The 16,277-nt window shown below is 44.4% G+C and overlaps 1 protein-coding gene across 2 annotated transcripts in view; it reads right to left on the reverse strand.

The window, feature by feature from the left end:
• Nucleotides 1-16,277, reverse strand: part of LRRK1 (leucine rich repeat kinase 1) — an 85,214-nt gene that overhangs the window by 16,434 nt on the left and 52,503 nt on the right. For both annotated transcript variants that reach the window (XM_072870274.1, XM_072870275.1), the window contains exons 17-26: nucleotides 14,500-14,672; nucleotides 12,357-12,477; nucleotides 11,942-12,101; nucleotides 11,015-11,291; nucleotides 7,828-7,999; nucleotides 6,228-6,391; nucleotides 4,800-4,939; nucleotides 2,969-3,218; nucleotides 1,360-1,526; nucleotides 43-240 (exon numbers count right to left, since the gene is read on the reverse strand). In XM_072870274.1, the coding sequence (XP_072726375.1) occupies nucleotides 43-240; nucleotides 1,360-1,526; nucleotides 2,969-3,218; nucleotides 4,800-4,939; nucleotides 6,228-6,391; nucleotides 7,828-7,999; nucleotides 11,015-11,291; nucleotides 11,942-12,101; nucleotides 12,357-12,477; nucleotides 14,500-14,672 (1,822 nt within the window). The remainder of the gene's footprint in view (nucleotides 1-42; nucleotides 241-1,359; nucleotides 1,527-2,968; nucleotides 3,219-4,799; nucleotides 4,940-6,227; nucleotides 6,392-7,827; nucleotides 8,000-11,014; nucleotides 11,292-11,941; nucleotides 12,102-12,356; nucleotides 12,478-14,499; nucleotides 14,673-16,277) is intronic.

Consider the following 16,277-nt stretch of genomic DNA (forward strand, 5'->3'; position numbering starts at 1 on the left):
CTCGGAGAGTGAGCTCTCCCAGGAGGGAGACCCTGTTTTTACCTTTGGAGTTTTCAGACAATACAGTGGTGAGGCTACCCAGAGGGGCCAGCTCTAGAGCAAAGCAGAGAGGATGGATGCTGATGCCAATGAGGGAGACGATGCAGGGGTGTTGCAGTGAGTGGAGCATGCTAGCCTCCTGGCGAAACTCGGAGAAGTTCTTCATGGCATCCATGGCTCTCAGGTGTTTCAGCATGGTATCTGGCAAGACACACAAACCCCTTCTCACTCCCCAGCTGAGAAACCAAGTCAGAAACTCTTTGGAAGGTGCTAATCACTGAGCAAATGCTGCAGGAGGGAGGTAGCTTGTAGGGTTATGCCAACAGCAAGGCTGTAAGTTGCATCCTCATGTTGATGCATGGGCCACTAACAGACATTGGCTATAAGCAGGATATATACGCTGCCTCAGGAAGCAAGTGCTCCCCTGGTCCTTTAACATCAACCTCGACTGTGTCTGGCACACACTGTTCTCACATATCACCTGGATGATTTTGAAAACTCGTGCTGTGCTTTTTAAAGCAGGCACTCTCTGGGTGTGGATGTCACATTGCAGACCCTTTGGTGGAAGGAGTCTTCCCCATCCTTTGCCAGCTGCCCTGCCAGAAGACAGACCCTCCACAGTAATTGTCCTTCTGCCATGGGACACCACAGGCTGCTCAGGCACGTCTGGTCTTTCCAAAGGTTGTTTGTCACTGAGACAGCAGCTGGCCTCCTCCACAGCTCAGGGGTTCACTGCATCCTTCCCTGACAAGAATGAGGAAAGTGAGGCACTTTCCCCTTTCCTTTGCCCATGGACTGAGGCTCTGCTGGAAACCTGTGCTCAACAGCCAGCATGTGCGGTACGAGAGCTTGTCCCTGCCTGGAGGAGCTGGCAGGCTGAGAAGGATTTCAGTTTGCTTTCTGTAGCTGCTAGTACAGATGGAGTAAAAGACTTATTCAAAGGTGGAGACCCACAAGTCCTTAGTGCAAATCCATGCAAATCCACACTTCTCATTGCCAAATAGCTTGGGAACAGGAAGTGAAATCTTGCCTCCCACCCCAATCAAGAGCTCTGCCTTGGCACCCTATGAGTCCACCCATTGACCTGCAGGAGAGAAGCTTCCTGCAGTGCCAATGACCTTCATCGCTACAAGTACTTTCGTGAAGGACTCTTTAAGATGCATCCTCCTCCTCCATGGAAACACATCAATTTTGCTATATATTTCAAACCTGTATTTAAACAGGTGCTGCCAGCACTTCGGAGAGCGAAGGCTCTTTGGTCTTAGCTTGGGATCGCAGGCTGCAAGAGCCGATTCCCAACACCAATTCTGTGTACTGTACCTGCAGCTGAAGTGGGAGAACCCTTGCATTTTTTAATCTGAAATCTCTTCACAGCCACCGGTTTTCCTTGGTATCGTGCCCGATATATAACGGTCCCACTTCCACCCTGGCCAAGAACGTTGTTTTCATTTTCACTGCATTCCAGTTTGCTATTTTCCAGGAACAGTCTGCCAAAAAGAGTTTGGGGCTTTTTAATTAAGAGGAAAGTTTCAAAGACACTGTAAATTCATGTTTTTAATGTGACTTCCATTTTCACAAATCCCTAATAGGTTCTTGTCTTATCTGCTGAGAGGACTGGGTCACCTAAACTACCTTGGTCATCTCAATGTACTCTATGCTGGCTCATGTACAACAGATCTCTTGCAGAAAAAAGTAAGTTGGGCAAATAAGCAAAAAAGGATTTTTACTGCAGCAATGTATCCCACAAGAATCAAACAGATCTGGAAAGCACATAAGCTCCTTTTCCAAGCAGATGACACAGGTACAGATATTTCTACCATTTATCTGTATTAACAATTTTTTTGCTTCATTTACCTCCTGTTCCTCTTTTCTCCACTGAGGCAGGGCAGGATGTTTATGAACAGCCCCACACTCTGAAACCTGATTATTCAAATCAGCTTACTGTTCCCAGGCTGCAATTCATCATTTCCCCACTCTTCCAGAGACTACTTTTACAGCTGTTCACACTTCAAACATCTCCACTCGCCTCGCACCCATCAAATAAATCTCTAGGAGATAGCACTGCGAGGAGGGCTGTCGTGACGAGCCGATGGGGTGTTTGCCCAGTAAAATGACCCCAAGAAAGGAACAGGGGCCAGTGGGAGCACAGAAAGCTCCAACAGCAGCCAACAGGACACAGTTTGATCTAGAGGTCTCACGGCTCTGCACTGGGCACAGAAAGGTCTGAGAGAGTGTGAACCAAAACAGACATTGGTCTCCTGTCCTGGCTGCTGTCAGGAGGTCTCTTACTCTACACACTAAGTAATAAGGGGTATAAGACTGAACCCATCTGTGAATGCAGTTAAGCAGCTTAAAGATTTGGCAGTGCTGCTATGGGTAGGGAAGAGCTGTTTCAGCTGTTCAGGACTGCCACACTACTACAACACATCCAACAGCCCTCAGCCGAGCAGGAGCCTCGACTCAATGGGAATTCTCTAGTGGTGTCTATATAACTTCACTCACCTACAGGTTCTTCAAAACTAAAGGCGATTTCAGTGCCAATCTTGTGATGCAGCAGCACTTCCTTTTGGTTTTGCCATATTAAAATCTCCTTTGTGGGATCCCAGAAAGACTTCAACTACAGAAAGCTCTGGCCAGAGTACTGGGCAATGCAGGACAGCTGCAGCTTTAAAAAGGGACTTTCACATTGCACCACAGTGATCTCAAAGGACCCCCTGAAGTGATGACTTGGGTCAGCACACAGCGATTGTCTAAGCAAGTGTGCTGACCACCAGGAGTGCAGTTTAGGATGAATTGCCAGAGCAGGGATTGAGAGCGGATGAATTTGTTTCCTGTGGTCAGTATGTTCCTCTATCAGAGATGACTTAGGAAAAAAATCCAACCAAATTACATAGGTACACTGAAACCAAAGGCTATCACATAACGTTACCTGGCAGGAAAATCAGTCATGAAAAGTTCTGGGACCAGCTCTTGGAGAGAAACGGGGATGTCAGGGTGGTTAGGACATGTGATGTAATCCAGTTCAATGGCAGTCAGGACACAGTCCTCCATGTTAAAGTACTGCGCATCCTCTGCCTTCTCACCACACTCGTTCTCCTCCGGCTTGGAAGCTGCACAGATGTGGCAGGGCACATACTGTTCCATCAGCAACGTGCCATCACTCTCGGTGGCTGTGAGTGCTTCGAAGCAAGCAAGCAAACAGAAAACAACGTAACCCACACAAACTGAGAAAGCACAACAGCTCCTAGCGCATTCAAATGTCTACAGTCACTACCTGGATCCACTGGCTGAAAATGGTCACACTCACGAAGGCAGCAGTTTACTGCAGTGTATGGACTGGAATAAGAAAATAGCTTTTTGCAAAGTATGCACAGAGAGCAAGAACAGTACTGAGGAGACAGGACTGTTGGTATAACTTAACAGCTACTCTGCTTTGGTCACAGGTAACGCACAGGCTTGCGAAGAAAATATATTCAGCACCAGTAGAAATTAAAAGGATATGAATAAAGCCTTGGAGAGAACCTCCTGCTTGCTGGGTGTCTCTGTGTGAACTGCATATAGGGATCACTATGTATCCTGAAGGGCATGACCGTGCAGTAGAAGGATGGCAGCTGTGAGGCTGCCTAGGAGCCCCAACCATGTCTGCTTTGCAGACTGCAAGCTGCCAGATGGCTTCAGGCAGAGAGCAGGCATGGGAACGGGAACAGGAGTGGACTGGGAGGCACGGCACGCTGCGCTCAGGCTAAATGCTTCACGTGCAGGCTAGGAGTAAGCACTCACCTGCAGCACCCAAGTTAGGAACACAGTTACTGTGGGCTCCCTCATGGGCAATGTCTTCAGCCCCTCCGGGGGAAATGTGGATTCTACCAAGACTAAACCTTTGGGAGGTTCACACCTCTCCCACTAACTACAGAGGGGTTTTGTGGTGACAGGCTCTGTTAAATGCCTACAATTAGGCAGGGTGAACACAGGCCGTAGCCTTTGAAGTCATGACTCTTCTCAAGCTTCAGTGATTAACATTATCATTATTTTAATCCAAAGGCAAATAAAATCTTCTTTTATCTTCGTAACATGCAGAACATGAATATATGAGAGTGCACAACTGTTTCCTCCAGAGAGCCTCCAATTAAGAGATTTTGGCACTGTTTTCTAGACCAGTGTGGGACGACAAAGAACACTTCAGATTTTGTTTTGGTTTTAAACAAAGTGTATTGGGGTTGCAAACAGCCCGCTGGGTAACAGCAGGATCTGTGCCGATCACAGGAAAAACAACTGCAGGAGTCAAGGAAGTTACCTTGGCACAGAGTCCTTGGTATCATATTCACTCATGCCTCCCACATCACAATTTTATAAATTATAGGGTGTTAGAAATGGTGGGCAAATGCTGACCCCAGCTCATGCCAAAATGAATTCTGCCATCAAGGGACAGTGCCAAGTAGTTTGGGCCAAATCCTGTGCCTGCTATGAGCACTGGAAGAGTCTCTTGAACTCCTACAGAAGCAGGTCCTGTTTGAACTGTAGTATTTCACCTGGGCTTGCTGTGACTGACAGACTGAAAGACACAATGTCTAGACCAAGGTGTGCTGGCAAATGATCTGTCTGCAGGTTATCAGCGTTTCTCAGACTTTATTGGCTTGAAACTGTCAGAGCCTGAGGGGTCTTCAATTAACACACAATATTGTGTGCCTGGAGAGCTCTGTCAAAGAACCTTCTGTTAAAAAGACATAATACTGCACAGAAAATTACAGTAGTTCTCTTACCAGGAAACCACTGGTCTATCAAAGAGTTGACATGATCTGTGATGAACGCCATTGCTGAAAAGTCTCTCACTTCTGACTGGCAAATGATTTTAATTCCACCACTTTTTTTCTTTTTCCAGTTCACATCAGAAGACTCGACACTGTGTAAGAAAGCCAAAAGACATGAAGCTTTTGTGAAGTATCAGGGTCAACAAACTTTCTTTCTCACAGGAAACCTGAGTTACATAATAACATATAGTTCATAAGTAATCAAAATAAAAAGCAATCTAGCTTTGAGGATGATTTTCAATTCTGTCTGTTCTGTAAATGACTTTCAGAAGAGAATTCTTGCACAGAAATGCTGGTTTCTTACAATGGGTAAATGCTACCGAAGGTCAGACCCAGAGAAAACTCTGGCCTAAGTGAACTGATTATGATGGAGAGTTTTGACAGAAATGCCCCATACAGAATGATGGAGGGTTAGGAGTTTTAAAAATCGGTAATAAAACTCCAGTGGCATAATAATAATAATAATAATAATAATAATAATAATAACAACAACACAACTTCCAAAAACTGTTTGGAAAAGTTTATGGACATAATGTTTGTGCAATTCCCACCAAAAAAAAAAAAAAAAGCTTTAATACAAAAAGCCAAGTTCCGTAACTCCCTGAAGTACATGGGGAGATAAGAGTATGACCACCACCATGGTCCACAATTAAAGATTCCATCCTGTGATTTGCAATTTCTGGGTCCAAGCCTCTACTCAGCTGCAGACTGCCTAGATGAACTCAGGAAAGTCACTGTGCCCTTCTGGTCTCCGACCATGCAACAGCACCAATGGTTCCTCCCTATCTTGCCAGGGACTGGAAGAGAAAATGCATCTGCAGATACTACAAAGATGAAAGTCTTAAGTGGCTGCCTACTCTGCATTTGTGAAAGAACATGGACAGCAGGTTTTCTCCAGGCTTGCAGCCAGCAGACACTCTGCCTTGGCCAGCTTAAACCAGTTAGCCATAGTCCCTGTTGCATGCAGTCTGATAGCACAGAAGCACCTCCATTGATCTGGATTACTGCCACACAGTGGTGAAGTTTTAGGATTCAGTGGACAACTCATTGACATAAGGAAATCTTTGCATGTGAAAATGCATGATTTTACACTGACAAAGAGTTCTGCTCCAAATATCACTTTCCGTTTTCAGGCCTCTTTAAATTTGTGGCTGCAATAACACATAAGGTTGATATATTGCGAACTGCCAAACAATCAGTTATTCATCATTTTTGTCACCAGTTGTTACCAGATGAGTTATGTCTATTAGAAGAGCCTTCTCTTCTACTGATGAGTGAGCATATAGCATGAGTCAGGCCCGTTCATTTCCATTCAGATGATGTGTTTCATACACTCTATTAGTCCCCTGTCACGCATGCTGCATTACGAACACAAATTACCTAAGATAGCCTCCATCAAAGGTAACGAACAGACCTTCCTGCCAGTAAACAGTGTGAGTCCTTTTGACTCGGAACGTGCTGCAGCGGTTCCTTTGGGTGCCTGTGAAGCTGTAGATGGTCACCTTTTTGTTTCTTGTCTTGGTGTTCTTCTTGTTTTCAAAAAGCTGAAACAAGCATAAAAGCATGAAAATCATTAAATTATTGAAATTTCTCATAAGGATGTTGTTTTAATCAAGCAATAAGATGACTTATTTTTTTGGCTTTCACAGGTGCTATCATATGTCTTCCATTAAAGAGTGACTCGTGCTCGTAAAAAAATTTTGCGATGGAATGAAAATACACGCAGTAAAAGTTGGTTTTGCAGCAATGGAAATATTTTTCATGCCACTCAAAAAGGAACAATTTCATATCAGCGAACAAAGTTAATTCTATAACTGTGACATTTGTTATATGAATTCTGCATTTGCAAAAGTCTTATAAACCTGAAGAAGAGCTAAATGTTCTAGTGAATGATTAAGTCTGCCCTCAATGCAGAGAGTTAACTTTTCCACCTGTTTCAGTGGGAGGAAGATGGCTTTTCTCCAAGACACTTCAAACCAGCACTTAGAGCAAAATGTATTTTTGTTTTAAAACCAAAGACTTAATCTGCAGAACTCCACTGTACTCATTGCTCTAACGCTTATTTGTCTGCAGACAGGTCTGATGCCTGGGATCCTTTCCATTCACTTCAGTGAGGACTGGATGAGGTCCCTAGCAAAGGTGCTCTGGGGTTATGTAGTGCCCATGAGAATGTAAGCTAGGGGTTGCCAAGACAGCCCGTTAAAACAGGTAAAGTTATTACATGGTTTGAGAAGCCTGGAACACAGAGGACCTTCCAAAACCAGGTATCATGTTTTCCATGTTCTGTACATCAACGACAGAACACAGTTTAAATGGATAGCTGTTAAGCAGATACCACAGTAGTACTAAAAATACTTTGCAGGTATTTATTACGGTTTCCAGCAGGGCTATGTTTTCGGATGTAAGCTGCTGCAAAAATATGTCTGTAACAACATTAAAATTCACTTAGCTTTCAGAACCTTACAAACACTACTTTAATGATATGCATACCACTTGCACTAATAGGGTGCCTGCTTGCACTCATTATCCCATTAAGGCAACAGTCCTGTAATTTTCTTCTCATTTAAACCCATATAGATTCAGATAGCTGACTTTGGTGGAGCTATTCCAGATCTCCACTGGCAAACAACGTGAGCAGAGTCTGGCCCAGAGGAACAGTCACGGACAACAGCCACAGGCAGAACTCCAATTACTTGTAACTGGAAGATGCTGGAGGTACTGAGACCTTCCAGGGGATCATGGAGGCTGTGAAGAATGCAGGCTTTCTTCCCCAGTGCCAATTTGCTGTTCTAAATGACACGTACTGTGAAAACAGAATCAGATTTTGATTGCAGAGTCTCATCTCTCCCTATTTACTCAAATAATGTTATTGAAGTATGTGACTGAAGCAAGCTGGATGTGAAGAGACACCCACTTACACTTATATTGAACAACAACTTTGGCTGTCTTCATTTGCTTGCAGAGAGATACAGTAACCTACCTGGAGGTCCATCTCTGCCAGGCTAATTAACATTCGGGCTATGAATCTTTGCCAAAAGCCAACTGGGACAAAACTCATCTTGAAGACCCTTTGGACTGTGTTTGCGGTCTGGTGGCAGAGCCCGTGGATATCTAATGCTGGCTTGGTAGGAAGCAGATGAGGGAGGAGGTAGCTGAAACACATCAAATTCAACAGCTCAAATTTTAGCTACAGCTTGTAACAGTGAGTACATTGTTACTGGATAATAAGGCGATTCAGTCTCCAAAGAGATTTTTAATGGCACAGCCTACTGCATATAAAAAAGCTTTTAGACTAAAGGCACTGCAGCAATACATGGAGAAATTAATTTACACTATGGAAGCAAGCAGAGGCAAAACAGACATTACATAATTCAGCCAGGGCTATTGGACAGGGTTAAAATTGATGTAATGAGCAGGACATTTGTGTAATCACAAATTAAATGCATTAAAATATAAGAGTCATTAGAACAGCTGTCATGTTGGGACTCATTTTTTGGTATCTTTACTACTCTGCCCTGGTAGTAAGCAGAGATTTACAGCTGTGCTCCTACGTGGAACGGAAGATAAATGCAAAAACAACATACAGCAGCTCAGTTTCAGTAAGCCCAGAAGGTGGGGCGACGAGGTGTCGTGGGAGGTGGCAATGAGGCAGTTACAGGCTGCAGGGCCTGGACTGCTCTGGCTCTCATCCCAGTCCCAGAATGAGAGCATCTTATGGGTCAACATGACAGGGTTTCCTGCTGCACCATACTGCAGCTGATGGACTCCCTACCACATCCCTGACAAACTCCTAGGGCAAGAGCTCACTTTGCCAGACTGATGCCAGCAGAGATATCACTTGTCTTGCTCAGTCTCCTCCTGCAATCAGGTTATTAGGTTCTTTGCCCAAGTGTGGAGGAGACTCGGTACTGTCCGAGTCTGACTGGTCAGAGGTAAAAGAGCTACGCTGGTGTAAAGGACAACAAAGTTTTCAAATTATTTTCAGATGTCCCAGTAAGCACAGAATATTCATTTGTCCTGCTCTTTAGTATTTGGGAAGCTAAAACCTTTTGGAAGACCAGAACTGTTTTGAAAACTTTGAGCTTATGGCTTTCAATACCTGCCAATAAATCTCTTGACACTGATACTCTTCTGTACCAAATACATTCCAAGATGCCTATACGATCAAAAATCTTATTTGCTTATAAGCAGAAACACTGCTGTTTTATCAGCGTTGAGCCTGAGAAAATGTGTCGGCATCTGGGGCTCATCATTGATGGGCATAATGACAGCAATGAGGCATATGGCCAAGGGACTTGACCAAAATAACAGTGGCAGGGACTAGACACACAACTAGAACTAATGCTGGGTCCAAATCCAATGCTTTAAGCCTATCACATTTTCTCTCTAGCAGCTGCAGTATTCTGTAAAACCTGAAATATCAGCTCAGGAAAACCAGCCATCACTAGACAACAGCTCTCTCCATATGTCACAGTCCATAACATCTGATGACATTTTACATGATCGAATTATCTGTTCCATGAAACATCTTTGGAATGTAAAACTGATAAAAAATTTTCTTCACTTATAAATTACAGTAAGAATGGTCATACTTTCAACCCTATTTTAACAAGCAGAACAAAGCTAAATTACATGCACCTTAGGCAGAAAAGTGGAGTGCATCAAACTAAAAGTTCTTGTTCTATAAAGGTAGTGGATACATCATATGACAGCCAATAAATTCTCCTCAGCACATCCAAGAAAGGGTCTAGGAGTATAAGAAGGCCAGTGAGGCCCTTCTGGACCACAACTATATAGTGGATTATAATACAGATGGTGATTCGATGCTCTTGAACAACAGCCAATGCAAATTTTGAAAATATGTGAAACATGCCCCCATCCACCTTTTCAGAACAGAAACTGGCAGCTGCTTTCTCTACTGACTGCACAGAAACCCTATCTGGCAATCTAGACAATAATTGCAGAAGCACAGTAACAAATAACTGCTCTGTGTCTGGCTAGTAGATTAAATTAATCCAACCTGCTATAGCTACAGTCCATCAGTGGGAAGAATATTCTGCTAATGTGGCTTGGATCACTCTAAAAAAGATTGGGCAGGCCATGAAAAAGCAGTTTCCTTGTTCCTGAGGCACAGACAATGTAATTGCCTTGGAGAAAAATGGCAGATAGTGACAAGGAGTCCAAAAGGCATTTTGGACTAAGCAGAAACATTGCTGCTTTATCTGTGTTAAGCCTGAGAAAATTTGTTGGCATCCGGGACTGGATAAGTGACAGGCATAATGACAGCACAGAGAATGCTGCACTTGTGCTGGCATTCAGAGCTCCCGAGAGGCTCAGGGCGATGCAGCCATGCTGTCCTGGAAGGGCAAGGAAGTGAAATGCAAATGCCACATCAAAAGTGTAATACAACTATGGTTTCACCGTTAACGCAACAACAGGCTGTCGCCAAGCAGATGGGAGAGAGAAAAATAGCAGGGAACTCTGCCCAGAGGAAAACGAGATCGGGGGGCAGGGGGGAGGAGGACTCATTAACATTTAAAGAGAATGAGGTTTCCTAGACCATTTCTAGAAAAACGATTGATCAACACCTATTGAGGCTAAAAATTAAGAAAATCGCATTGCTACTGAAGCTACACTTTCCTGATTTCACTTGAAATAAAATACTACTACTTTCAGGGCTGACATAATTATTGATTACCCAAAGTTTTCTGCCATACTCTGGAGTGAGGATCTTTCACTGGAAACAGATGACTCCAGCCCATCTGTATTTCAGGCCCAGCATCCGCGAGTGTCACATCCCCTCTCAGCTGCAGCTGTGCCAGCTAAGCGCTTACAGCTTCCACCTGCTCATCGCCACATCCCTGCCGGTGTCACTGCCCCTCCGTGCTGGTGGCTGAGCCTGTCACCAGCCTCAATGCACCAAGTGGACAAAGACCTGCTTTGGAAAGTTTTCAAACTAGCTTGTTTGGACCAAAGGATGTTCATGCCAGGAAATATAGCCCAAATGGATGGCTGCCTTCCATTATACTGTTTAATGCACTCAAATATTTTCTCATAGCAAGATCCTTGTCAAGACAACCGCTTAAAGTGACAAAACCTGTTAACATCTGCTGATTAAATGGCCATTTTTCTCCAGCCTGCCTAAGCGTCTCTAATTATCAACATACCTGTTATTGGCCACAGGCAGTGCAATTTCAAACTTGGCCAAGAACTGGAAGTACTGCTCTTCGGTTTGCTCAGTGAAGCCCGTCCCAACCAGCAGCATCCTGAGATCCTCTGCTCTGATGACTCCATTCTTAGCTACAGACTTGGAGCTCTTGATGTTGAAAATCCTCTGTAGACACTCCGAGAGCCAGACGGGGTCAAGGAAGTAGAGGTTTCGCAGGCCATGGCTTGTGTCTGGGAAATGCAGTAGTGTACCCGTTTCTATGAGAAAATTAATTGCTGCAAAAAATAAAGAATTGTAGATTAACAATAGACCAGCATTAGGAAACCACAGTGCGGATGAATAAGATTATGAGGCAGTCTGTGCAGTTTTATGCATACCAGATAAAGCCAGCACGTAGCCAAGCCAAGAGAGTAACATTTATCTGAGGAGTGCTGCTATCTGGCACTCCACTTGTAAAACCCACATCTCACTGCTTCACAGTCAGTATTTTTGTCCCCATCACACCTCCCCTTTACCCTCCTCCTGCCATCCTCACAGGAAAGGGCTTTCCCTGGCTCCTGCAGAGCAAGGCCTCCGTAAAGATCACAGGACTGGGGCCCTACAGAGAAGACAGCCTTGAAACTATGGCAACCCTCATTCTTCACAGAGCAGAAATAAAATCAGACAAAGCTTGTTTAAAGAAAAAAAAATAGTAGCCTCAGACCATCCTAGAAACTTCCCAGCCCTCTCCCCAAAGCCCCATTACTAATTTTATATATATCTTACCAATTTCCAAAGTGACCTCTACTCAGGTGTAGAGCACTCTCTAACTGGTTTTTTGCACAGCAATTATCTGGTGGGCTTTTTTTCACCCCATTTTTATTATTCAGGGAGTATTTCAATTGGTCACACGTTTCCAAGAAATTACTGGTCTGCTCTGACCTACCAGTTTGCAAGTCTTCATAGTCTTTGATATCATTTCCAGGCGTTTGCTCAATGATCAGTTCTATTTGTCTGTCTGTTAAATACTGTACATCATCGTTCTGACTTCTTCTATGCTGTTCTGCAAGAACAGCTTCTTGAAGACTAAGGTAACTTCTTGGTATCTGCAAGCCATGTGAGAAAAATAGCAGGATCAATATCAGACAGCAATCGCTCTGCTGCAGATCAACTGGCTAAGTCATCTCCCTTTTACAGGGATCTTACAGTGCTGTCTTTTCCCAAAGCCAGATAGCCATCTTATATACTTCACATGCCTCCTGCATCAACAATACCTCCTAAAGTTCACCTCCCAATCCTAAACCAAGCCCAAAAAAAGCCCCCCTTTGGTAAGGATCACCACTAGAAAGCACAGTTCTCACCAATCTCCCTGCAAGTTTCTGTGAGCAAATTGAGCTGCCGACGTCCTTCATGTTGCAAGTGACATGAAAAATCAGCTGTCGGAGTCCATCGAGGCCTTCCAGAGTCTTACATGAGAGCTCACTGCAAAAGTCATGCAAGGGTGAAGATTATCAAACCTTATCGGCACACTGGCTTCCTTTCCAGGCTCACTTTCTCTTATCAGTAACTTTAAATTTCCTGTGCCAGATGAATGGGAAGAAGGCTGTCAGTGAGCATTTTTAGCTTTGGAGAAAAATACAAAGAAGCCTGGAAAGGATATATTAGGCCAACCTCTGCTCTGCCGGCTTCATTCACTGTGCACTGCTCTTCTATCCCCTATGTACCGTGATCTCTGGGGACTTCCCTGGCAGACTGACCAAAGTCATCACCTTTTTTCCCTTCAGTGCTGCACACATCCTGGAAGGGACTGCAGGAAGGAGGAAAACACTGTGCTCCGGCAATTGCTGGAGATGAATCCAGTTCTCCCCGCCTCAGATCAAAGAGGCACGATGATGACTACCAGACACCTTTTCCCACCCTCATTCTGGCCCTTGCTCAGCTGGGTCCTGTGATCTAGGAATTGATGCTTACATCCTAAAAGCTGGCCTTCATCATCTCTTTAACAGCTAAAAAGCTGCTCTCTCCAGCTCCTACTATTTTTGGTCTTTTTGTGGGCTGGATAAGAACGGTTCTCTTCCACTTTCCCCAACAAAGGGTCTTTCTAACTGATCCTACACATGTTCCCATGGCAGACAGAAAATACTTTTCTAAAGCAATATGCTTTATCTTAAAACTCAGCCATCAGTGGCACTGGGAAGCGTGAACTCACTGGGATGTTGGAGGACCAGCACTGATAAAAGCACCCTGGGCTCACCCACACAAGGCTTTCACAAAACACGCTCCTTGCGCTCCTCCGGCTGCCCAGAGCACTGCTCAGAGGAGCCCCATCCAGATGGACAATGGGGTGTGAAGGAAAGGCACGGGAGGGAGGAGGTAGGAAATCAGGCACAACTCTAACTGGAAGGAAATGCAGGGGGAAAGGAAGGTGAAGAAGGGGAACGTGCAGGATGTGGGGCAGGGTGACAGAAAGTCCCCTTGAGAAAGAATGATTGAGATCATGGTAGGATGCTCTGTACTGATGGGAAAAGAGGCTTGAGGAGACCGAGGCACAAAGCTTTCTCTTTCTCACTGTGGGTCTCCATGCCTCACACTGGATCTCTGGTACTCCTCCTAACGGGAAAGAGCCAGCTGGGATGCCCGACGCAGCGCTTGCGTCTGCAGAACAGAGCGTGGGAGGTCTCCTGATGACTTTGCCAGGCAGCAGATGCAAAGAGCTGGGGACATTGCAGCACCCTTCTTTACTTGCCAGCTGCCACCTGCTCTTGCCCCAGGCGTTGGCGATTTCACACTGTTTGGTGCCAGCCTGCTGCATCCATGCTCCCCTTGTGCTGTGCACTCCCTTGGCTGACAGACCAGCTTCTTTCCCAGCCAGAGAAGCCTCCTCTCCCCAAGGGCGTTCTCCATCAGCCGAAGGGAGGGAGCGGCATCAGACTCCATGGCCTGACTGACACCGATGTTCCAGACAGCACCACCCCTCCTTTATCACACCCGGAGAATTCAGATGGCACAGGTTTGGACTGCTGGGGGCTCAGGGGGCTAACCCACTCCTCACCCTGCCAACACTGCCACGTGAGCTGCTTTCTCACATCAGGTAGCAAGAGGTTCCCATGCAGCCTCCCCTTAACAAACCCCACAGCACCCACCTTGTAACAGTCATGCTTTCAAGCTTTGCAGCATTAATTACTCAATCTGTACCTTCTCTCCTTGTGACTAATAAACTCTATTGCCATTTAATGGTGAGAAACCTGAGTGGAGCAGGAGCATTAAAAGAGGCTGGCCAAGGTCATGACTTTAGAGCTTCCAGCTCTCAGACCCATGATCAGACCCTCGAGCAACACTGAACTTCTCTCTGATTATACTACATTATCTCAGTCAAAAATAGATGAAATGCAATACTGACGAGTCTTTAAATCAGTTCCGTTGCCAAGGAGATCAAGTATTATAAAATTGTTTAAAGTGACATAAAATAGAGTGACTGAGCTTCATAAAGGCACAAGTACTTACTGTAGGTGCTTGAATGTGATATCTGGGAAGCCGGTTGCTCTGGATCCAGAGGGAGACCGACAGAGAGCCAAGACATATGCCCTCAGAGTTGCTATCCTCTCAACACGGAATTTAGTTTCAATTAAATCAAGGTGCGTTCCTACCACTAACACCGCTGAATTTGGAGCTTTGGCCTGTAAGAGAAAACACTGACAATGAGCTCATCCAGATTACGTCATGGTAAATTCAGTGAGGACATGTGAAAAGTATAATATTTAAGAGAAGGCAGTCATATAAATTAATAAAATGGAATATATACATAAAATAGAGGCAACCTGTTATGGCAGCTTGACAACAGCAACAAGTGGTCTGGGTATTACAGAAGTTCTCCTGCAGAATATGGCTTAATCATATGCTGCTACTGCAGAGCAGGAAACTGTCAGTTTGGGTTTATTACATCAGGGCTTACCATAAAGGGAGTTGCCATGTGGTATTAAGTTGCTACAAGTCAGCTAAATGATGGGAACTATGTCCGCCCAGACAAAGGAAAACAAGTTAGCTTAACCTGTAGCTAGAAGATCTAACTTTGATATCCTGAAAAAGGCCAGTTACACTCCAGAATGGATACCCGGGGAAGTTATACAAACTTTTTCACTGGAGGTATATGGAGAGGTGAGATAAACTGCTAGAAATGTCTGAATCTACTTAATCCTGAATCAGTGCAAAGGAATGGATTAGATAATCTCATGGTTTCTTCCAACCCTTCCATGATTCTCTTACAGGACTGGAACGTATCCTGATTTCACAGAACATGCTACAAAATACAATGGGATTGCACAGGCTTAAGTGGGGATCAGCCTGCTGATCCAAATGACTTTGACCACAGAAGAAAATTCAGGTGCAGAAATATATGCTTATTTGCAGTCAATCCATTTCTCTCTTGCAATGCCCACTGAAATCTCAAACCTGAATGACACCAAACTTGAACCCTGTGCAGACACAGCAATGATGGCTGTACTAAGTCAGACCAAAGGGCCCACTTGGCCCAACATTCTGCCTGGAGGCTAATGAAGAGTCAGCATATAGAGATTTTCACTGATGTGTTCTCCCAGTATCCAGCAGCCTGCAGCTCACCAACTTCCTGAGCATGAGGCGGTATCTCTGAATTAATAACACTTGATGGATTTTTCTTCCATCAGTCGGTTTTTTCAACTTCTGACACCCACAGCACATTGTAGTTCCAATAAATTCCACAGGTTAGTGACCTGTTGTGTTTAGGATAGTTCCTATTGTTTGTTTCAAAGCCACCATCTCATTATTTCATTTGATCTCTCCTAATTCTTCTATTATAAAAGATCATGAACAAAGACTCCCTTGTGGTTTCCTCCTTACCCCTGGTAAGTCTACATGCAGCCCTCCTCATTTGCCTTTTTCCCAAGCTGAAGAGGCCTAATCTATTTAATTGCTGTGCACTCAGAAACTTTTCCATACTTTTAACCATGATGTTCACCTTTCTCTGTATCTCTTCTGATGCTACTATGTGCTTAGTGGCATGTATTAAGGACACGGACACATCATACACTTTTGAAATATCGTAATTATGCTTTCAGCTTTGTTACCTAGTTTGGGTTTTTGATTGCTGCTGACCATTAAGCTAGTATTTTTGTAATGTCAAGATGTTTCTTTTTTGAGAGGCACTAGCTTAGAGCCCATTTCTGCGTATGTAACATTAAGACAGATATCAAATAATAAACATTTACAAAAAATTATGAACATGGTATTATAAAAATCAGTCAACA

Source organism: Ciconia boyciana, chromosome 8 (genome assembly GCF_034638445.1).
Source record: "Ciconia boyciana chromosome 8, ASM3463844v1, whole genome shotgun sequence".
Classification (NCBI taxonomy): Eukaryota; Metazoa; Chordata; class Aves; order Ciconiiformes; family Ciconiidae; genus Ciconia; species Ciconia boyciana.